This window comes from Camelus bactrianus, chromosome 11, assembly GCF_048773025.1.
Source record: "Camelus bactrianus isolate YW-2024 breed Bactrian camel chromosome 11, ASM4877302v1, whole genome shotgun sequence".
Classification (NCBI taxonomy): Eukaryota; Metazoa; Chordata; class Mammalia; order Artiodactyla; family Camelidae; genus Camelus; species Camelus bactrianus.
Window position 1 is genome coordinate 74,021,308 of NC_133549.1, and position 27,799 is coordinate 74,049,106.

Consider the following 27,799-nt stretch of genomic DNA (forward strand, 5'->3'; position numbering starts at 1 on the left):
CACCCCAGGAATGCCCCAGGGAAACATCAGCAGCCAGGTCCTTTGTGCGCCCTGTTCTGGGCTCTGGGAGGTGAGAGTGGACAAGGGCAATAAAGCCCTGTCCTTGCTGTGCTTATGGTTCAACCAGAAGGGGTGTTAGCCTACTGAGCCTCAGAGTGGGTAGGGAGAAGCCCCTTGGCCAAGGTGATCAGGGAAGTGCATTCTGAGGAGGTGGATTGTGGGCTGAGACTTGTGTACTAGTGAAAACAAAGCTATGTGGGGTCTCAGGAAGAAAGCTCCTGGTAGGGGCAGCAGCATGTGCAAAGGTCCTGAGGCAGGAATGAGCTTGGCATGTGCAAGAGACAAAAAGAAAATCATGTTGCTGGAGCTGAATGAGTACAAGGTAGAGGAGACACAGGTGAGGACATGGGCATGAAGAAGCCAGTTCATGTAGGACTGTATGGTTCTCAGTAAGTAGCTGGAATTACCTTCTGCTTCTTTTAGTAGCTCTTGGTAGGATATAAGTTGGATGGTGTTTGATCTGATTTTGGAACGATTCTGCCGAGTGAAGGGATGGATGGTGGTCCCATGTTCAGAGATGGAATTTGGGGCAGAAGAGTTTGAATGGTCTCTTAGCCAGCCACATGGAGATGTCAGTTTCCTGTGCCAGCGGCCATCCTGGAAATGAATGTCTTGGCCACCGTCAGAGAAAGCGGTGGACCAGACAAGATCATAGGAGAGCACGGTGACTAAGAAGAGGAGGTCTGAATATTGAGTTGGGGATGCTAGAGGTGGGGTTGAGGAGGAAGGCCCACTCCAAAGTTGGCTGTGAGTGGGTGGCCTGAGGTAAAAGGAAGACCAGGAGAGTTTGTGTCATAGGAGCCTTGAGGAGGAAGCCCTTCATGCAGAGAAGAGCAGGCAGCTCTGCCGCAGGTGGGTGAAGTAGGAGGAGGGCAGAAACTTGGCTTTGATTTTGACCAGGTGGTGGTTGTTGTGAACTTGACCAGACCTGCTGGGGATAGAAACCCACTGGGAGTTGGCCCAGGAGCCAGTGGGACTTGAGGAAGTGGAAACCAGGGACTCGTGACAGTTCTTTCAAGGACTCTTGCCTTAAAGAGGAGGAGAGAAACTGGGCACTGGAGATGGTCGCGGGGTTAAGAGGGATATCAGAGTGTGTCACTGAGGTTGGTCCAGGGAGAGGCAGATTGATTCAGTGCAGGAAGGCAAGGCGACATGGCCATGACCGTGCACGGAGGCTTTTAAAACCTCCATTTAATACCAGCCTCGTTTCTTGTGTCTGGGTCTGCACCTAGTGTCTGGGCAGGGGCAGATGGCGAAGGAGGGACAGGATGAGTGGCCATGATGCCACATTTACCTCTGCTATGGGTTTTGGCATTTCCTATTTGGACTGGAACTCTTGACGACAAGACAGACTTAACCAAGACTTCTCAGCCTTTCACCCTTGAATTTTCCAGCATCATATCTCCTGATGATTTATCTCAAAGTTTCAGGGGTTTTCTGTCCTGGAGAAATAGGGTGGGATTCAGTGGCTTCGCCATTCACCCCAGGACTTTTCCGGTGCCCAGACAATTTTAATCAGCAACTTCATCATTGTCCCTGAAGTGGGGCAGTGCTGGATATTTGAGGTGGTTCCTGTGGACCCTTCCTCATGGGAGGGCTGTGGCTGCCCCATCCCTGAAATGTGTGGCTTCCTCGACCTGCATTGCCCCGCCTGGAGGAGAGCCCTCTGGCCCCACCTGGAGTCCCCAGCCCCCAGCCAGGTATACGGTTGACACTTTAGACACTTGTCCACGCAGCTGTCGTGCCCTCACCAGCTGTGCTGGCTTGGCCTTGTACCCCAGCCTCTGACTCTCATCCTGATTTTTGCAGCTGGAGTGAAACTGCCCTGCTGCTGCTTCTGTGGCTGAGGCCCCTGGTAATCTCCATTCCTTCAGAGCCTTTCAGAACAGATTCTTTGCTCTTGGGAAGTGTTTACGTTCACAGCACCAAGTTCAAAGAGCGGAGTTCGTGAATCCAGAGTGGTAGCAAGTCTGCTCGGTGACTGAAGGGTGCTGCAGTGTTATCAGAGCTTTGCAGAATTGGCAGTGTGTGTGGTCGAGAGTTAATCATTTTTCAGTTCGTGTGCACTGGGGCGGAACAGGAAGGGATAAAAAGGAACAGTCAGGAAAACGAATCATGAGAGCTTGGTTGGGAAAACGAGATGGGGAGGCTGCCCGGCCCCTCCCTGCTGGGTTCTTGGCTACGATTTGCTGTCTTCATCTGCATAGGAGCTGGGAACGTGGAATGAGGCCTGAGACTTGGGGTGCAGAGCCCTCCGGGAAGTGCACGGTGCAGCGGGGGTGAGGGAGGGTGCACCCAGGTGCCAGTCTGGATTCTCACCTGAGCTGAGCAGCCTTGATAAGCCTCAGTGTTTTTGTGAAATACTGTTCTCACTTGCCTGCTGCCTGCCTCTCAAGGTTGCTAAAAATGTGTAAAATGATATGCCAAACGCTTACCGCCTTAGAAGAGTTTTATTTATTTACTTACTTACTTACACTTATGTATACATTTATTTATTTATTTATTTACTTTTTAATGGAAGTACTGGGGATTGAACCCAGGACCTTCGTGCATGCTAAGCACATGCTTTACCACTGAACTATGTCCCCCCCCCCCCACAAAAGTCTTCTTTTTTAAATGGAGAAAAATACAAAAGTAGAATATAATGAACCTCCCACCCCCTGCCGCCATGTTTCCATCACCTGGCTTGAAAAATTACCAACTCAGCCGCTTTTATTAAATTTATATCCCCTGCCCCTTGGATTATTTTGAAGCAAATCACGGATAGATTGTTTTGCACAGCGTTTTCGTATTTGTTTGGTTTTGATGAATTCACAGTGAGCAGTGGAGCAGAAGGGTGGCAGTGTTGATGGTGGACTTGGGCTCGGTAGGCAGGTTTGAATATGCAGAAGCAACCTGTTGATTCTTTGACCAATTCTAGATGCTGGAACAAGCAGAGGTTTTATTTAGCCATTTGCCCCTTCCAGAATTATTAGCCCAGTAACGTTTTTTATGGCAAACATCTATAGCAGTACAATTTTTTTTTAAAGCTGTCTCCTTCCAACTTCAGGGCTGAGATTTTTCCAAGGGACCTTTAATACCGGCTCAGGGCAAGAAATGTGGATGCCCCTGATGCTGGCGTCTGCTCCGAGCTGCACGTTTTACTGAGTGAGTGTGGAGCTGGGCTTCGTGGGGTCTCATCGCAGGGACGCCAGGGAAACACTGCCAACACAGCATTTTGAGGACACTAACACTTTACCTTGTTTTGTTTTGTTGGTTGGTTTGTTTAAATTATAATCATTCCTTGGTTGTGTTAGCCTGTTTCTAGGGCAGAATCTCCCTTTGACCTAGGGAAATGCAAATCAAAACCACAATGAGATACCACTTCTCACTCATTAGAATGAGTATTATTAAAAACCAGAAAGTAACAAATGTTGGGGAGGATGTGGAGAAATTTGAATCCTTGTGCACTGTCGGTGAGAATATAAAATGGTGCAGCTGCTATGGAAAAAACTATGGCAGTTCCTCAAAAAGTAAAAAATAGAACTACCATATGATGCAGCAACTCAACTTCTGTGCATGTGCCTAGAAGAATTGAAAGCAGGATCTTGAAGACATATTTGCACACCCTTGTTCACAGCAGCATTATTCACAACAGCCAAGAAGTAGACGCAACCCCAGCATCTAGCGAAGGATGAGTAGATAAACAGAATATGGTCTATGCATGCAACGGAATATTATTCAGCCTTAACAATGAGGGAGATTTCTGCATATACTACAACATGGGCGAACCTTGAGGACATTATGCTGAGTGAAATGAGCCAAACACAAAAGGACAAATACTGTATGATTCCATTTACATGATGTACCTGGAGTAGTCAGATTCAGAAACAGAAAGTAAAATGGTGGGTGCCAGGGGCTGGGGGGGAGGGGAAAATGGGACATTACTGTTTAATGGGGACAAAGTGTCAGTTTTTGCAACATGGAAAGAGCTCTTTTGGTGGATGGTGGTGGTGAGTTCACAAAACCGTGAATGTATTTAACGCCTCTGAGTAGCACACTTAAAAATGGTTAAGATGGTTTTTTGTTTTTTTGTCGGTTTTCTTTTCTCCATTTTTAAAATTGAAGTATAGTCAGTTTACAATGTGTCAATTTCTGGTGTACAGCGTAATGTTTCAGTCAAACATACATATGTAATTTCTTTTCCATATTCTTTTTCGTTATAGTTACTGTAAGATATTGAATATAGTTCCCTGTGCTGTACAGTATAAACTTGTTTTTCTGTTTTATATATAGTAGTTAGTATCTGCAAATCTCAAACTCCCAGTTTATCCCTTCCCATCCCCAAGATGGTACGTTTTATATTATGTGTACTTTACCATGATTAAAATTCTTTTAAAAAAAAAAAATCTCACTTTGACTTGCAGAGGGAGGGAAGCTGGGAGTGGTATACAGCCTTTGTCTTTGTTATTCTCACCCCAGCTGGTTCCACAAAGAATTCTGAGCTTCCCTGGTTTTGCTGAGTGAATCCTCTCAAGGGATGATTCCGATGATGCCTGCAACTCCAGGATTGTTTCCCACCACAAACACTGAGTTTAATCTGCAAAGGTCCCAATAAAGCCCTTGCCTGGATCTATTTCAGAGAGGGATTAAAAGTGAAGAACCAAGGCCGCCTGTAGGCATAGACCATCAGCCTGTGTTTCACAGAGGAGAGGGCCCTGCCGTCGGCCTTCTCAGTGACGTGGACGGTTCTGAGCCGTGGCTTCCACACTTGTGAAATGCAGGAATTTGCTTCTGAGCCTAATGTGCAGCCTGCTTCTGGGTGAGAAACAAGGACATTTGTGCTCTGTGACCAGCATGGCTTGAGGCCCCTTCCTTCAAAGTAACAGATTTCTCCCATGAGCAAGGTGAACATGTAATTTATGGTCCAAGTCGGGAAACTTTTAGAATGAGAGAGAGGTTATTAAGAATTTTGCCAGAACAGCAGATGTGCCCCAGAACTGTCCCAGGCAAGCCGGGGCATGTGGTCACCTTACCCAAGAGAGGCAAAGCCAGTCTGACGTGGAGGGACCTAACGGTCAGCTCCCTGCCCTTGCCGCCATTTTTGGCATCTTTGAGGATGCACGGTCTTAATCTCTTTGTCTGGCCCTACAATGGGCTGTTGACTCTGGATCTGCTAGAGAATTGCCCTTATTTGAGCTGAGCGCTGTCTGTGGGACGTCAGACCCCAAGGCCTAGGTCTGAACGCGGATGGTTTCTCTGCTCCCATCTCTTGGTAATGAATGCAGTCAAAAAGGAGAAGTCTAGTGTTTTAGTAACGTGCATTATGTATTTTCACTTTCACTGCTGAGAAGTGGTACCTTTCTCTCTTCCAGTTTTATTTCATAAACTTTTGTAATTGCGTGGAAATTCTAGAAGACTGCACAAAGCATCCCAGCTTTACTGCGTTCCCTCCTCCAGGCTCCATTTTCCTGCTGCAGTCACACATGGTTTCCCATCTTTGTGAGGGTATTGTCGTAATCTTGAAGCCTGTGTTTTCGTATCAGTATCACCTAGCATAGAACATTCCAGGCTGCCACATAGTCTTCCCGATTGTATTTTTGGAAATTCCCGTAATGGACATTTAGGTTGTTTCCAATTTTTCTACTGTCTTGGATAAGGATGCAATGATTAGCTTTTGTAATACAGATTCTTCTCTTTGAGGAAAGTAGAGACACTATTTGCTGAGATAGAGTCCCAGGAGTAAGATTAAATGGGTCAGAAGGTATGTCCATTATTTTGACCTGCCTGACATATTTATATAGTCATATTCGCCAGAAGGGCTGCCCCAATTCATAGGAAATAGACCGCCTTATCTTTTGGCACGTGAGGGTGTGGTGCGTGTATATTTTTCCACCTTTCTGCTTGCCAAGGCAGAGAGCAAGGATTGCTTAATCGGAGACTCCAGTAGGACTAGGTGTTGCCTGTGGTGCTGATCCCTGCAGGGCCTCAGCTCCTGATCTCACTGGCTTAGGCACATCTGAGGGGACCACTAGGAGGGGTTTGCAAGGATGGGCTGTTTACATGGTGCACTATGATTACTGCCCAGGCCGTGATTGTTACACACTCACAGGGTGGTGTCAGTTCTAAGTTACTGGTGGTGTGTATAATTCTGCTTCCTTGGTCAGTAAATAGTCAACATGGCCCAGTCTGCTGGAGTGATTTGTCATCTGTAAGGGAGTACCCGATTCCCATTTTGTTTGTACCTTTTTCCTTTCCCCACCTCCAGAAATGCTTGTAAAAAATCACCTCTATTGAGATCTAAATTAAATAGAATAACATGTACCCGTTTCACGTGTATAGTTCACTGAGTTGACAGCTGCCTACTCCATGTAACCACCGTCGCCACAGTGAAGACATCAAACATTTCCATCACTCCAGAAACTGTCCTTGTGCAGCCACCCTCTCCCCTCCTTTCCTCCAGCAGCCATCCAGCTGCCTCCTGTCACTGTAAATTCTATTTCACTCTCGGATCTGACTTCCTTTAGGTGATGGTCCTCTGCTGTTTTTGTTTTTAATTTCATTAATTTCTTAAAAATTTTTTAAATTATGTTTTTATTTTTAAAAACTGTCATAACACGTGTATAACAAAACGTAGAATTATAACCATTTTTAAGTGCACAGCTCAGTGGCATTAAGTACACTTACATTGTTGTGCCACCATCACCACCATCCATCTCCAGTCTGTTGCATTGATTTCTGTTCTTATTTTTATTATTTTCTCTCTTCGACTTATTTTGGGAATATCTTGTTCTTTTTCTTCTTCAGGTAGAAGTTTAGATCATTGGTATTAGATCTTTCTTCTTTCCTATCGTATAAATACAGGCATACCTCCTTTTATTTTGCTTCCCGGATACTGCATTTTTAACAAATATTAGGTTGGTGGCCGCTTTGCGTTGAACAAGTCTGTCGGCACCGTTTTTCCAATTGCTTTGCCTCACTTCATGTCTCTGACACATTTTGGTACTCCTTTCAGTGTTTCAGACTTTTCCATTATTATTGTATTTGTTATGGTGATCTGTGGTTAATAATATTTGATGTGACTCGCTGAAAGGCTCAGATGATGGTTAGCAATTTTTAGCAGTGAAGTATGGGGGGGCGGTAATTAGGTTTTATTTACTTATTTAGTTGGTTTTAACGGAGGTACTAGGGATTGAACCCCGGACCTCGTGCATGCTAAGCATGACCTCTACCACTGAGCTATACCCTCCCCCTGCAGTGAAGTATTTTTTAAATTAAGATATGTACCTTTTTTTTTTTAAGATATAATGCTGTTGCACACTTTAGACTATGGTATAGTGTAAACATAACCCTTTATATGCACCGGGAAATCAAAAAAATTCAGTGACTCACTTTATTGCGGTGGTCTGGAACCAAACCCAAGTATCTTCAAAGTATGCCTGTATTTGATGCTCTGCATTTTCTGCACGCCCCCCATTTTGATATGTTTTCATTTCATTTGGTTGCATACGCACACTCTAGGTGATGTGTCTTGTCTTCCCCTCTCCGGCTCTACTTCAGGAATTTCTCTTTACTGCCAGATAGCAGCAGTTTTACGAGGATATGTGCTGGTGTGGTTGTCTTTGTGTTTATTCTATTTTAAGTTCCTTGGGCTGGGTTTGTAGTTTTCATCAAGTTTGTGATTACTTTGATCATTATTTCTTCAAATATACACCCTCCCACCTTGGACTCCTTGTTGTCCCACAGGTCACTGAGGCTCTGTTTAGCTGTTTTTTACTCCCTGTATCATTTTGTTTAGATAGTTCCCATTGCTTTTTCTTCAAGTTCACTCATCTTTTCTTCTATAATGTCTATTGTCAGTTAAACCTATATAGTGAATTTGTTGTTGAGTCCAGACTCGTTCTGCTCGCTGCACTACAGGCCAGTAAATCGGGAGACGAGGTGCTGGGGCAAGGAATAGCGACTTTATTCGGAAAGCCAGTAGACCAAGAGGATGGCAGACTAATGTCTTGGAGAACCATCCTGCTCTAGTCAGAATACAGGCTCCTTTTATACAAAAAATAAGGGAGGGGGGTGTGGTTGAGTGTTGCAATCTTCTTGCTGCAGGCATTCTTTGTTCTTGCAGCCGTCCCTGTGGGCTAGGTCATGGTGTCCATGTTGTTACCTCCAACAAAACAAAGGTTATTCTCTACTACAAAGTCTTCATTTCTAATGTGTTTTCTATTTCTAATAGTTCTATCTGGATCTTTTTTATATTTTCTATTTCTCTTCTCATTATATTTATACTTTCCTTTAAATCCCTGAGTATATTTCCCTGAGCAATGTCTGTTTTAAAGTCTTTGCTAATTCCATCTTCTCTGTTATTCCTCAGGGTGTCTTTTTCTAGTTCCTGAATTTTTTTTCCTTGTTATAGATCACATTTTTGTCTTCCTTCTTGCCTATGTAGTAACTTTTGATTGGATGCAGTTTTTCTGCCCAAGTATTCTTTCTGTTTTGGTCAGCCTGGGCTGCCATAACAACATACCATAGGCTGTCTGGCTTGAACAACAGAAATTCATTTTCTCCCATTTCCAGAGGCTGGAAGTTCAAAATCAGGGTGCCAGCGTGGTCAGGTTCTGTTGAGGGCTCTCTTTGCTGGCTTGCACTTGGCTTCCTTTTTGCTGTGTTCTCATATGTCAGAGACAGAAGAGAGAGGAGTGGGGGGAGATCCTCCTATAAGGACAATAATCATGGACGCTGCACCCTCATGACCTCTTGTAACCCTGCTTACTTCTCAGGGGCCCCACTAAAGGCAGGAAAAATGGAAGTGGGGTGTGAGGAGGGCCGTGTCCCAGGTCTCAGCTGAGCCCCACCAAATGTAGCTTCTTGCAGGAAAGAATTCAAGAGCGAGCCACAGTTGAGTAAAGGTAGACTTATTTAGAGAGATACATACTGCATAGAGTGTAGGCTGTTTCAAAAGGCAAGAGAAAGGCCACGAGGTGTCGGGGTTGGGTGCTCAGATTAGAGTAAAAGTTGTTACACACTCCATAGACAGAGTGCGGGCCATCTCCAAAGATAAGGGAGCGAGAGGCAGCCACGAGGCGCCCCATTGCCAGTTTTTATGGGCTCCATAGCTTCATATGCTAACAAGTGGGAGGATCATTTTAACTACCCTGGGGAAGGGGCTGGGATTCCCAGGATGTTGGCTATTGCCCACTCTTTGACCTTTTATGGTTAGTCTTGGAACTGTCATGGCACCTGTGGACATGTTATTCACCATGCTAATATATTACAATGGGCGTGTAATGAAGCTCAAGGTCTACTAGAAGTCAAATCTCCTGCCAACTTGATCCTCAAGGTTCACTGGAAGTTGAATCTTCTGCCATTTTGGTGTTAATTGCTGCATCGTTCTTTGAATGGCTGTGCCCTGACCCCTTCCGTCCTGTCTTACTACCTCCAAATATCATCACGTTGTGGACTAGGGCTTCGACCTAGGAATTTTGGAGGGACATGACATTTCGATCCGTAACACTTCTTTCACAGTATTAAGTCTTTTGAGTCTGACATCTTTTGTTAAATATTCAGTGTGAGATTTCATTCATGCTGTGATACGTAGTTGTAGATTGTTGATTCTCACTGTTATGGGATATTCCATTGTGGGAATATGCCATTTGGGTTATTTGCAGTTTTAGGCTATTAAGACATACCAGGGTTGAAGTAATATAAAAACATAGCAGCGTTGGAGACCTGAATTATAGGAATGTCCCGGGGTTCATGTGGCTGAGCTGAAGGAAATCCTGTCTAGGTCCGGATGGTTTTAGTGTGATAGTTTAGTGTAGGACTTGGCAGACTGTGGCTTGCAGGCCAGGCCTGGCTCTCTGCCGGTTTTTTGCACATACAACTTTATTGGAACACAGCCCTGCCCATTCATTTATATCTTATCTGTAACTGTTTTCCTGCTCCAACTGCAGAGTTGAGTCGTTGAAACAGAGACCATCCGGCAGGCAAAGCTGAAAATACTATCTGGCTAACAGAACTGTCAACCCCTGGCTGCGGATCTTGTTTTCTACCCACCGTTAACCACTGAACTGTGCCAGGGGGATGGCAGGGACTGGGCTTGGGGGTTCCTTCTCTCCTGGGGAGCTGCCTGTAAATTCCCTTGAGGACTCTGCCTTCCTTTCTTTCACAGTCAGATTCCTGGGCCGGGTGTGGTGGCTGCGGTGGGTGTGGGCTTCCTTGTTATCTGGGAGTTGAAGCTGCCCCAGAGCCCTGTGGTTAGTCCTCACCCCTCCTCCCCAGGCTTACTGGGAAGGACGCATGTGCTCCTTGTTTTCAGAACCACCCTTCCAGCAGGAGGAAAAGCTGGTGTGTGATAGCTGTGTGACCCTGAGCCAAGCACCATCCTGCCCTGGGCCTTTTCCCCTCTGTGATGAGGAAGCTGGGCTCCAGCATCCCTTCCTGCTCCCAGACTTTCTAAACTCCCACGGAGAAGTGGCTTGGTTCAGGCTTTTTTTTTTTTTTTTAATGTGGGACTATTTTGAAAGGTCCATTACTTTTATGCTCTGTTTAGGGTTCAGAGTGGTCACAATCTGGAGGGGCAAGGCCTCCTGACTCCGACAGATGCCCTGAGACTCCCCCTCAGCCCCTCGGGCTCTTAGGGCCAGGTTGGATCTAGGGTCTGCGCCCTCTGGTGTCCTTTCTGGCCAATAATTGCATCGTTGGCATTTCAAGTGGCCACGAGCATCTCTGCTGTTCCCTGGACTCACCCAGCCCAAAGCCAGGATTTCCGATTCTGGAAAGTGAGTGGCAGGACCGTGGGTTCCACCTGGCATGATTTGTGATGGCAGAGCCTACGCAACCGGAGGTGCAGAGGCCCTTGGAGATCATTGGTCTCCAACTGCTCAATTTTGCAGGTTGGCAAACTGAGGTCCAGGAGAGGGGTGGCTTGCTCCGAGCCATAGGGTGAGTTAGGAACTGAGCTGAGACTGTTCTCCCTTCTTCCACTTCCTGCTCTGTTTTCCTTCCACCATCCTTTCCTTACCTGACTTGAAAAGCCTCCAGAAGGCACCCATTTCCCTGAACTCGGCTTTACTCTTGTCTCCAGAAGCCCAATAAAACAGATGCCTCTGGAAAGGAGGACCTTGTCTCAGAACAAAGACTGGTGCTGGGAGTCACTGGAGGGTGGAGTGCAGAGTGTCTTCGGTCCAGCAAATGCTGCTGGCATCTGACAGCACCCTCTCCCCACCCAGGTCTGTGCTCTGCCTCCACGGCAGGGCCCTGGGCTAAGCACACTGCTCATGATCCTTCTTTCAGTCCTTCCAACCCTCCTATGACCCAGGAAGGGTCAGCCCCATTTTGCAGAGGCAAATAGGCTCAGAGGAAGAAATTTCTGGACTTGCACAAGCCTTGTTACTGAGAAGTCGCAGAGTAGAGCCAGAACCAGGACCAGCTGACCCATGCCGTTTGTTCAGCGCTTCCCTGAACTGCCTCGAGTTTCAGTGTTTACTCTTGAGAAACTCCCTTGGGTGGCCCGGGCGCAGGGGCTCTGGCCGGCAGCCTGCCTCAGCCAGGGCGCCCTGCAAGAACCAGGGGCTGCAGGGCAGGGCCTGAAAGCGCGATGCTGCGTCGCTGCTGCTGCTGCTGCTGCTTTTCCTTGAGCTCGTGGAGGAGAGGCCTGTGGGGCCTGCAGGAACTGCAAAGTGCTTTCACACACTGAAATGAAATCTTGCAAGGGGCCAAGGCCACTAAATTGTGGGTGATGAGGAGCTGCTTTTGACCCACTTGGTGTTGGAACCCTCCCCCAGTCCAGCAGGGCCTGGCCAGGTGTCTGCACTTCTGTTGTGACTGGAACCTGCTGGGCAAAGATATGCCCACGTGGTGAGCGGACTCCGCGTGGCTCCCAGAACAAGGCAGGGCTGGCCCAGCCCAGAGTGCCCCGCGGAGACCGCTCACTTCTTTCCCAGGGTTCCTTGCCTGGGGTGGAAAGATTCAATTCACTATTGAATCTTTACAGTGACCCCCCCCCCCCACCAAAGAGCCCTGCTCCCTTGGCCACCCACCCTGTAGGACACAGAGTGATCCTCCCCACCTGACAGCGTGGGTCGGTGGCTTTAGGGTCGCTCAGCCAGGAGCCCCTTATTCGGAGTCCCGCGCCGCTGGGCCCTGTAACTGCCCCTTGAGGTAGAGACCTTAGGCAGGGGCTCGCTATTCCTGGCTTGGGGGGCTGCCCTGTGGGTGGTGAGATAACATCAGGACAGTCAGAGACATGTGGGTTTGCTTACCTCTGCCATCAGCTAGCTGTGACTTAGGGCACATAACCAAATTGTTCTGTATTAAGCTTTCCCATTTGAAAAGTGGGGGTAATAGTACTAGTGTTACGGGGTGTGGAGGGCCTCTTTAGGTACATTGTGTTTAATGCAGCACCTGGCACCCTGGAAAGTTGTTGCTGCTTGCCATGGTGACCACCACAGTGTATGAACCTGCTGGTCCAAAGCTGGCCTCCCTTTGGGCATGGAGGGTGTTGGGCTCCATTCTTTGGGAGGGAATTTAATCAGGTTATAGAAGAGAGACAAGGATTTACTCTGAAGCTGGAAGGTACCGAAACCATCATTCCCAGGTGGCTGACAGCCAGGACAGCGCAGCTCCACAGACCAGATGTCTCAGGGAGGTCCAGGGAAGGGGCTCTGCTGGGAGTCAGGCGAAGCTGGCCAGCATCCTGGCCCGTTCATGGGGCTTGTCGTGTGAACTCCCAGGCAGGTCACTTCCCCTGTCTGGTCTTCCTTCAGTCTCCATGTCTCTAAGACAGCTATTGGTCCCTGAAATTCCTGCCCTGGGCCAGTGTTCATTGCACCCGTGGTCTGACATGTGACCCCCTGGTTCCTGTCTTTCTGGTGCAAGTTAACTTTAGTTCTTCCTTTGAAACAGAATGGGAAAAACCCATGAGCTCTGATTCTCAGAGCCCGGTTGTTGTGAGAAGGAAAACTGGGCTGCGGTGGTGGGGAGCTGGTGTCTCGAGCTGACTGTCTTCAGTGACGGGTTTCGGAGGGGCAGACCTTCCTCACTGTCCCACGTGGCACCAGCTGGTGGGTGGTCTGTCATGGGAAGTGCTTGGGCCGGGCCTGGAATGCTTGTTGGAGGCCCTGTGTTGGGGGCAGCGGGTGAGGCAGTCTCTAAGCCCTGTTCTGCTCTGATCCCATCCCCGCTGTGTGGGGCGTGACCCTGGATCTGGGTAAGGCTGGGCTTTTGCATGGCCCTCATCTGCTCTGAATGCATTTGGACTCAGGTAGTCCTGGGAGGAGAGTGGGAAGGACCACAGGAAAGGCCTGTCCTGGTCTCGGAGCCCTGGGGTCTCACTCATTCACCCCTACTCTGTACCTACCGTGGCCAAGTCCTCCAAGTTCTTAGGACACAACCCTGAGCAAAATGGAAAACATCTCTGCCCTTAGAGAGCTTAAGTGGGGAAGGATACACAGCAGACAGACGGGCAGCTCTGGTCTTGGATAAGTGCCGTGAAGAAGGTCATGCAGGGAAGGGGGTCAGGAGTGATGCATGGGGTACGGTCCACATAGGACGGCAAAGAGAGCTGTATTTGAGGAGGTGAAACTTGAAGAGGCCTGAATGAAGTGAGGGAGGAGGCCAGTAAGGGATCCGGAGGAAGAACATCCTCGGCCAAGGGAATCACGTCACAGCTCTAGGGCAGGATGAGTCTGGTGAGTTCAAGAAATAGTAACAATGCCAGGGTGGCCCAGAGAGTAGGACTGGGACTGGGGAGACGGGTGGGAGATGACGTCAGAGATGTGTCCACAGCCTGTGGGCTGCGGCAGGGAGTTTGAATTGTATTCTAAGGGTAAAAGGAAGTCAGTGGAGCATTTTGAGGAGGGGAGTGATCTGATCTGGATTTTAAAAGTATTGTTTGAGTTGCTTGGGGAACCTATGGGGTGATGGTGAGGAAGCCCCTGCAGGGATGAAGCATGGACAGGTGGGAGCAGAGAGTGAACACTGTGTGTTTAGAAGGTAGGACTGACAGAGGGTCCTGGTATGTTGAACGTGGAGTTGGAGGGAAAGAGCTGTCAAGCTTGGCAAGAGGGAAATGAGTCATTGGGGACCTTGAGGAATGGTGGGGAGAGACCTCTGCAGTATTGAGTGGACAGTGACTGGTCACCTTCGTGCTTGCTTACTGTGCAGGGTCAGACATTCGGGGCGGGGAGGGAAGAGGTTGTGCACCTCGTCAGGAAAGCCTGAGCCCTTCATGAGCTGGTTCATCCAATGAGAAGACTGAAAAGTGGGAAGTGAGCTCGGTGTGGTGGAAACCACCGCATGTCAGCTCCTTGAGCCTGAGTTCCAGCAGCAGAGGAATCTTTGCCCTCGTCGGCACAGTGCTGTCTCCAGTGTTTGAGATGGTTCCTGGCACTTAGTCATTGTCTGTTGAATGAATGCACGAGTGAGTAAATGAATGAACTAAACAGAGACTTGGGATCTGGCCCTTCTCCTTCGCTGCTGAACCCAACTTGGTCTGCTCACCTGATGCACAGCAAAGCCAATCTGCTGATACCGGGTGGTGGTGAAGGAAAGTACTGGGTTTACTGCAGGATGCCCAGTGCAGAGAACAGGCAGCTCATGCTCGAAAGACTCAAACTCCCTGATGGCTTTCAGAGAAAGGTTTTTAAGGGCAAGGACAGGGGTGAAGATTGCAAGATAGGTGATCAGCTCATGGACTTTGTTCAGATTGGTTAGCGGTGAGGTAACAGGGAGATGTTTCAGGAATCTTAATTATCCACTTTCTGGTTCCAGCCAGTCTGGGGTCTATGGGCTTGTGGTCAGATCACCATCCTCAACTGGGTAGCGGTGTTAGTTTCTGCAGAACAGCCTAAAGATAGATTGTTATCTAAATCTCTTCTGAATTAACAAGATTGTCTTCTTATCATGAACAAGTAAATCAGTCAATCAATCCCTTCCAGAGGAACTAGGAATCCTGTGACTCTTGTTCTAATCATTAACTGCATGAGTCTGCTCTTTGGAACTTGGGGGTGGCCAACAAGAAGCAGGGAACACGAGGGTCTTGTACCCAGGAAGGCCCCACAGGGTCCTGCTCAGTTTCAGTCCCCTCTTTTCTTTGATATTCCTCAGTCCTCAGGGGAATGGGGGGCAGGACAAGAAAGGGAATAAAGTTTTGGATAGGGAGATTAGCCATCAACTCAGCAGGGGGCTTGGTTTCAGAGTTTTGGTCTTGGCTCCTCGGCCCCTGCTATCCTTTATGAAGTAGGGGGATGGCAGGGCTCCTTCACTTGGGGTCCACAGAGGAGTCTGTGAACCCTCAGAAATTCCTCCCAAAATACTGGGCATGTGCACATTTTCTGAAAGTGGTCTGGGATCCAGAGGAGGTTGGGAAGCCCCTGGGGCTTTCTTCGAAGGCCATTCCTTCCCGCTCCAGCCTCCCGGGCCTCGCAGTGGCTCCAGTAGGCCGTAGTGTCCTGAGGCTGGAGGCTACACTGAAAAGTTGCAGTCACAGAGTCCCCAGGCCCTGTTGCTTATTATGAGGTACTGATGGATGGCAGCAAAAATGCCAGAAGGGTATAAAGCAGTGAAGCAGAAAAACAAGAGGCTGCTTAATTTGCAGAGACCACGAGGTGTGTATTTTCTAAGAGAAAATCCTCCCTGGTGTAGGGACCTTTGAGGTGTATTTGGGGGGCCCCCTTTTGTCATGATGCATGTGAGGCAGCCCCAGTGGGTTCCTGCAGGCGAGAGGTCAGGGCTGGGGTCACTACTTTTCTGGGGTGAGCTCATGGCTCAGTGCCCGCCTCTTTTAGTTCAGTAACATGACCCAGCTTTCCCCAGCCCAGGTGGGCCCCGTGCAGAGTGTAGGTACCAAGGGGAGGGGGCTCAGCCTGGCCAGCAAATGACCTGGGCAGCCTCTTGCCTGTGCCTGGAGTCTGTCTCCAGGAGTGGACGCCTGAGGCAGGCGGCAGAAGGGGTGCCCTGTCCTATGCGGGGAAGGCACCTGGGCGGCCGTCAGTCACCAGGGGCGATGTTTCTCACACACCAGGTAGTGCATTGAAATAAGTAGGGGGGTTTGTGGAAAGGGGGAGAAATGGGGCGTGGCCTGTTATCTCTAACTCCGTAATCTCTCCTGGATAGTCTGTTCCGGGATCTTTGTCTCTGCTCTCTGGAGCATGGGGTCAGCCAGGGTTGAGGGAGTTTGGCCCCGCAGTCAGGGAAGGTAGGTGTGGGCTGTCTGAAGACGCTCACTGTCCTTTGTTCTGGTGTAGAGTCCCTGTCCTCTGCAGAGGCCAAGGGGCCACTTTGGCCTGGCTCCACCCAGTCTGGACATGAGCCAGGAACAGCATCTGACTAGCAGTGTGGATGCTCCTCTAAGAAGCACGTCATGGAGCTGGTTTCTGATCTAAATTTGTTTCTCTTTTCCCCCTGCCCCCACTCAGTTGGCTGGAGTTGTCTTCCTCGGAGTCGGACTTTGGGCATGGAGCGAAAAGGTAGGTGTGACCGTCACTAGGACCCTGAGCATCAATCAGCCCAAGCCAGGTTTGCTCAGTGTTAATTATCTCTTCCTGCGTAGCGTCTCTCGTGCAAGGTAATGATTTGTAGTCATTAATCTTTACAGAGCCGGCTCATGGAAATTACTGAACTTAGAATGAAAACCCCTGGAGTCCCGTGGCTGGCTCTGCTTCCCCGTGGTAGGGTGGCTGCTAGAGATCCAGGCGGGGCTGGTTGGGATTTTGAGCCCTGTGAGCAGAGTCCTCTCTGCTGTTCCCAAGTCACCCAGGGGCTTGGCTGCAGTTGTGTCCAGGGCAGACCTGGGGCTGCCTTCTGGAATGGACCCTGTCTGTGCCCCTGGGAGCCCGCAGGTCCCTGGACACAGTTGTGTTGATTCCCGAAGATCTTGTTCTTGCCCACGGAAGGGACCCCTGAGTCAGGGAGCAGGGCTCTGTGATGTGCCCCCAGGGTGCCCTGTGGGGCCGGAGCAGGTCTTTTTTAGCACCTGCCAGCGACCCTTCTTGCCCAGCCTGTGGGAGACAGGAGGGGAAACCAGGCTCTTACTGTCTGGAAGGATAAAGGGCAGTTGGAACTGCAGAGAGGGCCTAGACTGGATGTGGGTAGGGTGGAACCGTGGTGCCACCTCTTGCTTTGCGGGTGGGTGGGTGCTGGGGAGGCGGAGAGGCTGGGCAGGAAACAATGGGAGCTAAAGCTTCTTCCTCTCGGACTCCAGGCCCAGAGCCCTCTCCCTTGAGTGGAACCTCTCCTTGCTTCCAGGAGAAGGAAGCAGGAGTACTTAAGGCTGTGGGCTTTCTTGCCATGGCCTTAGGAACTGGATAAGGTCCGCCTTTGGGTTTGGGCCCCTCTAAGAGCTTGCAGTGCAATGTCACTTTGCCCTAGTGACCGCGCTTCTGGTGCAAACCATGACTCATAGCGCCACCGTGCGACCACTTCTGGAACAGCAGCATCCCAAGCCTACAGAGCCCTGAGCCTAGGCCTGGCTGCCCTGGCTGCCCGGTTCCAGCCGGGTGCCTGGACCAGCTGCTCTTTTCCCCCTCCTCCTTTGAATCCTGTAGAACTGCTCTGCCCATTTCGGGTACCATTAGTCAGATGTGACTAATTCTATTTAAATTAAAATGAAATAGAAATTAAAATTCAGTTCTTATTTCTACTAGGCCACATTTCAAGTACTCAATAGCACATGTGACCAGTGGCTACCATTTTGAGCAGTGCAGAGATGGAACATCTCCATCATCACAAAAAGCTGATCACACAGCACTGCCTTCATCTGTCTTTGGTTGGATACGTTTTTCACAAGAGTGTTCATACTGAAGCTGTTTTTCATCTTAGGATACTGGGGTTCTCCATGAATTGAATACAAAGTCAGCTGTCAGATGACCAGAGGCCAGGCTCAGGCCATGGCCCCAGGGTGCCTTGACCACAGGCCACAAGGCCCCTCAGAGTCCCCTCCACCCAAGGCCTGGGCATTGGCACCCTGCAGGCCACAAAAGAAGTGTGAGGTCTGCCTGAGAGGTGCTCACAGCCTAGACAGAGACTGGGAACAGGAGGGCACCTGGGGGCCGAGGTAGGCAAAGATCTGCTGGGCAGAGGGGCCTCTAAGAGGGCAGGCGGGCAGGGTCCAGGCTCTGGCCTGGCTTTTAATGACTGAGCTTCAGAAGTCTGGTCTCTGTCCTCATTTAGTTCTGAACCCAGGCTCCCCCCTCCCCCCTGCCCCCTTGGGCACCCCGACTCTCTCTGAGGCTGATGTTGCCCTGCTTTCTCTGCTTCTTTCAGGGCGTGCTGTCCGACCTCACCAAAGTGACCCGGATGCATGGAATTGACCCTGTGGTGCTGGTGCTGATGGTGGGCGTGGTGATGTTCACACTGGGCTTCGCTGGCTGTGTGGGGGCCCTGCGGGAGAACATTTGCCTGCTCAACTTTGTGAGTGGCCCCAGATGTGGTGGGGGGAGATGGGGTGGGGTAGGGACATACGCTCTGCTGGGCGGGCTTAGCCCTTATCTGGTTGGAGGGGTAGCAGCTCTTACAGGCCTCCCCGAGGATCCGCCAGTGGCCGGGAGGAGGCTGCCCTTTGCACTCTGCTGCCCCCCGAAAGGTGAGATTTCAGGAAAATGATGAACGAGCTCAGCATCCCTGGAGAAGCTGGGCCCCTCTGGTTTTCAGCTCCTGGTGGGTGGAGCTGGCAGCTTGCCGGCCTGCTCCCTTTTATCTTCCTTCTGACGTGCTAAAGGCATTGTTTGTTTGCTACTCACCTTTGCCCTTCCTGGCTAAGATCAAACGACCTTGCTGGTAATGTTAGGAAACCTCGTCCCCCCTCTAGGGTATGTGAGTCTGTTGGATGTGCAATGCAGAATCCTTAATTTCCTGGCAGAACTTCAGGTTACTAAGAGTTGAGTTTTATATTTAGATAGACGTTCATTTTGAAATGCACTCAGTTAAAATTAAAAAGCACCTGGTAGGGAAAACACATCATCGTTGTTGTTGAATTTATTCGATCAAGCTTTTCTTTTCTGGGCTTAATTTAAAAGCCAAACACATGGGGATATTTTTTTTTTTTTTTTTTAATTTTTTTTCTCTTGCAATTATTGTGTTTGATTATCTTGCTCCTACATGAATGGAGATTCCATTTTGGAGGGCCCCGGGTGTGTGTCTGTTTGTATGTGTGCGTGTCTTATTTTGAGATATCTGCCGGTTGTGGTGTAACTTCACAACGTGCTGCATGGCCGGTGATAATGGCTGTGATAACACCAGCTCTGCAGGCTGGAAGGCAGCCTCGACGGGTGGGGCTGTGGACCTGTGGCTGCACTGGCCCTTGCAGAATTCCACCGCTCTCATGGCCAGGGACAGCTGTGCTTCTGGAGTGGTCTTTATAAAGTTGATGCACATACAGAGTAGGTACTGATAAACTGAGGTGAGCCTCAGTTTCCTTATCCCTGAAATGGGAGTGACAGATTTCTAGCAGCAGGATGGTGGTGTGGGCGAGGAGAGTGGTCAGACAGTGTGTCCTGAAGGGGCGGAACGCCTGCTGGGGTGGGAGAGCCATTCGTTCCCTTGATGGGGTGTCCTTGTTGGAGGAGGGAGATGGTTGACACTCTGTCTTGGCACTTTCTTTCTCATACTTTTGCTCATCTGACTTGTACCGACAGTGCAGTGACCTGGGTAGGGATGGCTATCTTGGTTTTATAGATGAGGTGGAGTTATCCAGAGTACCCAGCTAATAACATGGGATTCCCAGGGCCCCAGCTCGGTCTCTCAGGTGCCAGCCCGTGCCCTCAGCAACAGACAGCGGTTCTGGGTCAGACGAGGGAGACCCCCCTGTCCCCCCGTGTCGCCCCTGCAGTTCTGCAGTGCCATTGTGCTCATCTTCTTCCTGGAGCTGGCCGTGGCCGTGCTGGCCTTCCTCTTCCAGGACTGGGTGAGGGACCGGTTCCGGGAGTTCTTCGAAAGCAACATCAGATCCTACCGGGACGACATTGACCTGCAGAACCTCATCGACTCCCTTCAGAAAGCTGTAAGCACCAGCCCCAGCCTTCTCCCCAGTACAGCCTGGCTGTCTTGTCTTCAGTCTGTGTTGGGGGGAACACGGGCCCCCCTCCTCAGCTCTGCCCACAGTGGGGAGGCCCATGGGAGGGCCACCTCCACCGCTGGTCAAGTTAGCTTTGCCTGCTTATGGATGCTGACGGGCCAGGCTTGCTGTCAGGGTGCCCTCCCCCATTTGCTTTGGGCAGGCAGTCCAGCTGCATCTGTGGCCACCCTCCCCTGCAGGGCCCAGATCTCTCCAACCCTGACCATGCAGGTGGCTGCAGTTCCCTGGGTGCTGTGGGCGCCGAGGGGCAGAGCTGAGTGCGTGACTCCCTGTCTGAGGCTATTCCTGTCCCTTCCTCTCTGGGACCTTTTCCCCTTCCTGTCTGAGAGGGCAGAGCTGCCTGGAGGAACTTCCTCAGAGGGAGAGGAATGTAACCTCTCTGGAATATGTCCCCGGGGGTTTGTCTAAGCAGTCCCAGGCTGTGGCCTTTTCTCCATCTGGTCTCCATCCCTCCTGTGTGAGGCTGCACCTGGAGGCTGTGGGACCACAGCCACCCCCACCATCAGCTCCCTTCCCCGGAAGGACCCCATTCCCCACCATGCTGGCCAGTGCATGGGTCTGCCAGAAAACCTGGCTTCCTCGGGAACTTTTTATATGGAACCCTTTGGTTCTGAGAAGAAAATAAATTAGCATTGAAAACAACTCTGATCCATTCTGTTTATTAACCAGAACTTGTTTACCCTTATTTCATGTATCATGGGGTCAGCAAAACCCATTTGTGACCAGGGATTCTTCCTGTGTTAGTAGCAACCTGTATTCGTCTGTGGAAGTCCCTCATTCCTCCCTCTTCTGACGCCCCTCCCTTGCTGCGCCTCCTTAAAGGCAGTGGTTCTCTGTTTCCACGTAGCCGTGGGCTTGCTGGTGTCAAGGATGCTGGGGTGGCTCCTCCCTGCACTGGCCTTCAAGACACTGTAGTTTTCTCCATTGCCCTCTCATTAAAAATACCTTAACCAGAGTAAATTATAGCGCATCCTCGTGGTGAAATGTTAGATTAGAGTTAGAGCCCCTGGAACCATGGAGAGGTGGGGGCTGGGGCAAGGGTGGGGGAGACAGGATTTTTACCTCAGAAATGGAGAGTGAGGCAGAAATCCTGGTTGTGGGCTTGTGATTCTGGCCATCGCCACGTCAGCTGTGAGGACAAGTGCAAAAGTGACACCTGCTGTTGGGTTGGAATGCCACTGACGTCACAGTGTCGCTTTCACTGTGTTTGGTTTTATGATTTGTTTTTTAGACAAGTGGGGGTTCTCTGCTGCTTCACCAGATAGTGGGAGGTTGTGGGGAGGGAGGGCGGAGACCCCGGGTCGGGGCCGAGCTCTGATTGCGTCAGCATCACCCCAGTCGTAACTCTTCCTGGGGAGCAGACGTTCTACAGCTGTCTTCTGTAGAGAGGCACGAAGGTGACTGGGGCCAGCTTGGATGGTTCTTGGGGAGGAAGACACACTGCCCACAAGGAGGTGTTTTCTTGAGGGGGAGTAGAGGACCACATCGGAAGGAGAGCAGGAAGCCCGCTCTGGACTTGGCGGGTGGAGGGTGGGCATTTGGGGAGGAAGGGAAAGTTCCACTGTGAGGAGGGAGTGGACCGGAGGCCAGGGGATGCCACGGAGCCAGCCAGTGTGTTGGGCCCAGACAGGATGCAGTTTCCTTCTTAAAAGGCCACCTGGGTCACCTCATTCACATCTCTGTGAGGGGAGGTCCCTGGGGTGGGCTTTGAATCTCTGTGCGGTACACAGCGGTGCACTTAGCCTCGTGTCCCTAAGACTGATGCCCTGTGCCGAGCAGCCACAGCCCCAGCCCGGGCTCCAATGGCTCTTGGCTTTGTGATTGCAGAACCAGTGCTGCGGGGCATATGGCCCTGAAGACTGGGACCTCAACGTCTACTTCAACTGCAGTGGCGCCAGCTACAGCCGCGAGAAGTGTGGGGTGCCCTTCTCCTGCTGTGTGCCGGACCCCGCGGTGAGTCGGTCCCCCAGGAGGAGAGCAGTTCCTGCCTCCCTGAGGGCTCTGGCTGCCTCGCTTCTGCAGGTGGAATGAGCGCCCGGCCCCAACTCTGCTTACCCCAGGGCTCTTGCAGCTCTGAAATCCTAGACGTGTAAATCCCGGGAACATATTTGCACGGCTCACCCTGGCTCTAGTGTTCTGGGTGAAGCAGGAAGAAAAAGTGTTACCCCTCCTGTGAGGGGCTCTCCCTCGGGGGACCTGGCCAGGATGCCGTGAATGTAATGAGCCCTAGTCTCCTTGTGCTGGAGAAGACACTCAGTCAGAGAAGCCCACCATCTGGGGTGGGGAAGAATTCTCTCCCGTTCTTTCTTCTTTACCTGTTTCATCCCCAGTCTGTGACCCAGGTCCTTGGGTTCCGGAAACTGAGCTCTTGGGTGTCCTTGAAGGAAAGCTAAGGGTTTACCTGAACTGAGCCCGAGCAGAGGGGAGCCCTTACCGCTCTCCGTGCAGTCACGCTGGCTGGTGCTGGTGGACATGGCGGCGTTGCCAAAGCATGGGCGGGTTCCCCAGCCCGGGAGAGGCTCAGGGCTGCGGAGGTTCCACAGCTGGCGGCTGACGTTCCCACTGGGACTGGGACATCTTTGGCAAGGGCAACTTTTCCTTTCTGGCACAGGGGTTGGCAGCTCTGACCTGTGCACCAAATCTGGCCTGCTGTCTGTTTTTGGATGACCTGCAAGCCAAGAATGGTTTCAGCCATTTTTTAAATGGTTGAAAAGAAATCAAAAGAAGGATAACATTTTGTGACATGTGAAAATTCAAATTTCAGTGTTTGTAAAGTTTTCTTGAAATACAGCCATACCCGTTCGTTTATATATTGTCAGTGGCTGCCTTTATGCTACAACAGGAGAGCTAAGTAGGAGCTACACAGACAAGTCTAAGTATTTACTGTCTAGCCCTTCACACAGAAGACTTGCCGACCCCTGTCCTAACACGGAACGTTAGTTGGCAGCGTGATGGAAGGGCGTGAGCTGAAATGGAGTCAGTACAGCTGTTTGGTGGAAGCCTTCTACCACTGGCTTCTCAAAAGCACAAAAATAACTCATCTTTTCTTCTGCTTTTCTTACAGCAAAAAGTTGTGAATACACAGTGTGGCTATGATGTCAGGACTCAGGTGAGAGCCCCAATGCATATAGCTTTGAATTCTTTAGGTTTATTCCCTAGTGTCCAACTTCCTGATTTAGCACAAGTGCAGACTGGAGAGGGAAAGCCAGGGGAGCCTAAGCCCATGGGTGCCACCTAAGCCGGGAGCGAGGCGAGCGGAGCGCACCGCCGCACACACACCCTCCTCAAGTGGGTGGCAAGACTCACGGGAACAGTGATGGGTGTGATTCAAGCCTGTGAACCACAGTCTCAAAATCTAGCAGTTGCTACATTAATGGAAAAAGATCGGACGGAAGTTTTGGGGGACAAAGACCATGTTCTTAAGAGCCTCTTTGGAGTCCTAGGAGGTGTCAGTTATAGGGGTTCAGGATGGGGCTGCGGGAGCGTATGGCTTGTCCAGTGGTCTACCACTGCTGAATGGAGGTGGTGGTGACGACAAGGAGCGAGACGGGGCTCATGGCAGGAGCAGGGCCCAGTCTTCTAGGCTTTCTTCAGGCCACAGGAAGTGTGCACTTGGATGTGAAGAGGAGCGAGTCCCCACCCCAGTCCTTGCTCTGGTGGCCTTCAGTGATGTGAATAACAGCTGTTCTGAAGGGGAGGGGTCTCTGGGAACCTGCAGACACCTCTCCTGTTGGCCAGGACACTAGGGATGTGACCCTCCAGTTTGGGAAACCTCGGCTCCTTCTGCAGTGTCCTCCGCTTCACAGGGATGCTGTGTCCACATCAGCTTCTCCAGTTACAGATTTCGTTGCCACTCGTGTTAGTTGCTAGGGCTGACATAACAAAGCACCCAGACCGTGTGGTTGAAGTAGCAGGTTTATTTTCCCATAGTTCTGGAGGCTAGAAGTCCAAGATCAAGGTGCCAGCAGGGTGGGTCCCTTCTGAGAACCCCCCTCCTTGGCTTGTAGGTGGTACCTTCTCCCTGTGTCCTCGCATGGGCTTCCCTCTGTGTCTCTTCATGTCCTGATCTCTTCTTCTTGTAAGGACACCAGTCATATTGGATTAGGCCCCACCCCAAGGACCTCGTCTTAATTTATTTACTTCTTTAAATACCCTGTCCCCAAATACAGTCACATTCTGAGGTCTTGGGGGCTAGGGCTTTAACATACGAATTTTAGGGGGACACAGTTCAGCCCCGAACACTGCTAAAATGAATGACTGTTCCGTCACTGTTTCATGGAAGAGGCTGATGGGTGAGGGGGCCGGGGCTGATTGCTGTGTGTGGGGTGGGTGGGGATGCAGTGTATGTGCTGTGGCCACATCCCAGCGTGCTTAGCGAGCCTCTGCCTGGGGTCAGGATTGGAAAGCGCTTATGACTTCTCCTGCTGGCTCTGGCTCCTAGAGCCAGGCTTGCCTGGCTGGGATCACAGTCTGAGAAGCCACTGTCCCTTTCTTCTCCTGATTCTGAACATGGCGAACCCTCTTCCCCTAGTTTCTCTCTTTAAGGCACACTTTCCTTCTCCAAGCCTTCCAACCCCCTCCCCTTTCTCCAGATGAGGGCTGTGGAGGTGTGTTGAACAAGTTGATCTTGAAACTTGTGGAGGCCCTAACAGAAAGGAGTTAAAGATCATAGCCAGGGAGCCTTTGGTTAGGCAGGTTATAAAACTCAAGCTGCCCAGGGAAGGGCAGAGACCGAGGCAAGTAGATGCGTTTCTCCTGGAGAGTTTTTGTGTCGTCCATCCTCGGCGCCTGCCTCCCAGATTCCTCATTCTCCCCGAGCTTTGTCCTGCCCCCAGCGGGAGCCCTCTGGGGAGCCAGGTTGGGGACCGCCTGTGTGTCGCGGGCTCAGGCGGCTGTGATGCTTCCCTGCAGCTGAAGAGCAAGTGGGACGAGTCCATCTTCACGAAAGGCTGCATCCAGGCGCTGGAGGGCTGGCTCCCGCGGAACATCTACATCGTGGCCGGCGTCTTCATCGCCATCTCACTGCTGCAGGTTTGTTCCCACTGCCCTTTGTGGCTGCCTTGCCCACCTTGTGGCTGCACCCAGCCTTGTGAACCAGACTCCACACGTGGAAAGATGCTGGTGGCAGAGGGCGCGGTGAGGCCAGGGTGAGCAGGCCGGCTGGTGTCTGCCTGGAGAGGAACTGGCAGGAGAAAGAATTTACAGTGGGGCAGAAAAAAGCAAAATTCCTAAGGTGACCAAGTTCATGTGAATCTGTTTCTGGTAGAAGGACATCAGTCTCCCCACATGATTATCCCAGTCACTGAGGTCAGAATGTAGCTTCAGACATCAGCGCAGCCCAAATCGGGGACAGCCTTACTTTTATTATGGAACCCAGGTTTACAGGAAGCATTCAAGATTTATTATTTTGGGAATCAGAACCAGTCAGGGTGACCCTGCTATTTTCGGTTTCACCCGAGTTACAGAGTGTGTCCCAGCCCGTGGTATGTGACATGTGTGGCCCTGCTGGAGGCAGGGCAGGACGTCTGTTTGCTTCTGTGGGGCCTGCTGTTTGCCCCTTCTAGGCTCTAGGGACACAGCAAAGTCGACCCCGGGGCTCATTTGTTTTAACTGTGGGTTGGTCTCCTTTTGCTGCCTGCCCAGTTGTGGCTTCCTGTGTCCTCAGGCTCTGCCCCTCCTCACCCTTTGCGCCCTAACACTGACTGCCACCTCTGCTGGCTTTGTTTTCAGATATTCGGCATCTTCCTGGCGAGGACCCTGATCTCGGACATCGAGGCGGTGAAGGCAGGCCACCACTTCTGAGGAGCCACTTTGTCTGAGCAGAGCTGAGCCGTCCCTCAACTTTATGTCCAGAGGGAGAGAAATGGACGCACCCGGCCAGAGCCAGCACCCCATCTTCAGTATCAGCGTGATGTGACCTCTCTGTTTCTACTTGCTGGTGCTGAAGACCGAGGGCCCCCTCCCCCCCCTGCACAGACTTGTCACCAAGACCCCCGCCCTGGGGTCTTCCCAGAGTCAGAGGATGTGTCTTTAAGTCGGGGAGGTGACTCTGAGGGACAGACAGCTCTCGTGGCTGTGAGGACGGCTCAGCCCAGTCCTTCTGGGGCCCAAGTGCATCTGCACCCTGGCCTCCTCACCACCCATGTCATCGGTGCTGGCTTGGAGGGCAGCCACATCTTCTGGGAGTGGGGCGGGGCTGGGGGGCCAGCCGGCCTTGGCAAGACTTCCCGCAGCAGCCCAGGGGTGCTGCCTGTGCCCTCTGAGTGCACAAGCCAGGGGTGTTGGCGGGATGCTCAGCCACATCCAACTGAAGGAAGCCTGAGCCAGTGCGTGGGCTGGTGCCACGGGAGTGCCTTGTCCACCCCTTCCTCCCCCAGGGTAAGAATTGCCTCCGATCTTGATAGCATTATGCCCTGATGGCACAAGGGGATGGTGGACACAGCTCTCCTTTTGCTAAAGTGTGTAAATAGTTTATTTATAGGGGTAAGAATGTTTCCACACCACGTCTTCACTTCCTCTGGCATTCTCCTCTCAGCAGCCTTACACAGTGTCTGGGACTGAAGCCTCCCCTTTCGGCTCCCTTGAGTGTCCCCCGAGCCAGCCCCATCAACTTCTCCTTTTCATCCCTGATAGCCCAGCTGCACAGATGTGCCCCCTCTTCCTCTACACACCCTCAACACACACCCCCACTGCCCTCCCCGCTCAGCCTCACCGTCTTCTGGTCTTGGTGCTACTGAAACCGTTACCCGGAACTTGAATCCTGACCCTCCCTCACTGCAAGGCCAGGGAGCCCCAGCCAGAGACGGCCAGCCTGAACCCTTTGGCCAGGGCTCTTCTCCAGGCCATGTGCTACGGGCCGGCAGGCCGGCCTGGCATTTGCCTCTCCCTGGAGAGTGAAGCCCTGGAGCCAGGCCCCTGGGCCCTGTGCCGAGCCACGGACCCCAGCCTGCAGCTGCCTAGGGGCTTGGGATGTTTCACTGCTAACTTTCGTGATGACCCCCCACCCCCCGACCGGAATATCTGTGGTCACCGTGTCCTGTCCGGGCTGTTGGGGGCTTGCTCTTAGAAATGAAGTCTGATTTGTGTGCCGAAGAGCCCCCCGGGGGTAGCTGGGGCGTTCGTGCGTCTTTGGCTGGGCGACACTCTTAACGCTTCTCTGGATCTTGTACCGGCCTGTCCTCATCATTCAGAGGTGGAGTGCCACCTTCACTTACTGCCCAAGTGTACATGCTCGTGTGGTGTATTCTGGTGGGTGTTTGTTGATGATGTTGGTTTTGTTTTTTTACAATTTTCTCTGTAGACTAGAGGAAAAAGAATGCTTGTTTTTAGGAAGCGTGATGCTTTTCTTTGACTGCCAAACTCTTTTATGGAATATATCTTTCTATTAATGCTGTTGTTTTGATTGCTTTTGTTTCGGGTCACATCAAGAGGGCATTAAGCATCTCTCTCAGCTGCCGAGGGAACCAGTGGGATCGGGTGTGGCTAGGCACAACAGGGAGGTAGATGAAATAAACTTCATCGAGTGCTTTTTAGATTCCGTGTGCCACTTCCAGTGATCCTTTGTATGGAGGTTACAATGGGAACAGCTGGCTTGTGGCTTGGTCATGCCCAGCCGGAGCACAAGGTAGAACTTCGACTCCATGGGTCTGGAGGAAACATTATTTTAGCTTCTAACTGTATGGCCTCAGG

The 27,799-nt window shown here is 51.1% G+C and overlaps 1 protein-coding gene across 5 annotated transcripts in view; it reads left to right on the plus strand.

The window, feature by feature from the left end:
- The window catches only part of TSPAN14 (tetraspanin 14), a 54,821-nt gene extending 27,323 nt beyond the window's left edge, over positions 1-27,498 (plus strand). For 3 of the 5 annotated variants that reach the window (XM_074374310.1, XM_045522710.2, XM_045522711.2), the window contains 8 exons: positions 16,455-16,505; positions 18,301-18,447; positions 18,545-18,619; positions 19,865-20,035; positions 21,938-22,063; positions 23,175-23,219; positions 25,022-25,141; positions 25,841-27,498. In XM_074374310.1, the coding sequence (XP_074230411.1) occupies positions 16,455-16,505; positions 18,301-18,447; positions 18,545-18,619; positions 19,865-20,035; positions 21,938-22,063; positions 23,175-23,219; positions 25,022-25,141; positions 25,841-25,912 (807 nt within the window). In that variant the 3' untranslated portion in view covers positions 25,913-27,498. The remainder of the gene's footprint in view (positions 1-16,454; positions 16,506-18,300; positions 18,448-18,544; positions 18,620-19,864; positions 20,036-21,937; positions 22,064-23,174; positions 23,220-25,021; positions 25,142-25,840) is intronic. The other 2 variants (XM_074374311.1, XM_010963098.3) reach the window with 1 other exon arrangement.
- Positions 27,499-27,799: the final 301 nt, after the last annotated feature.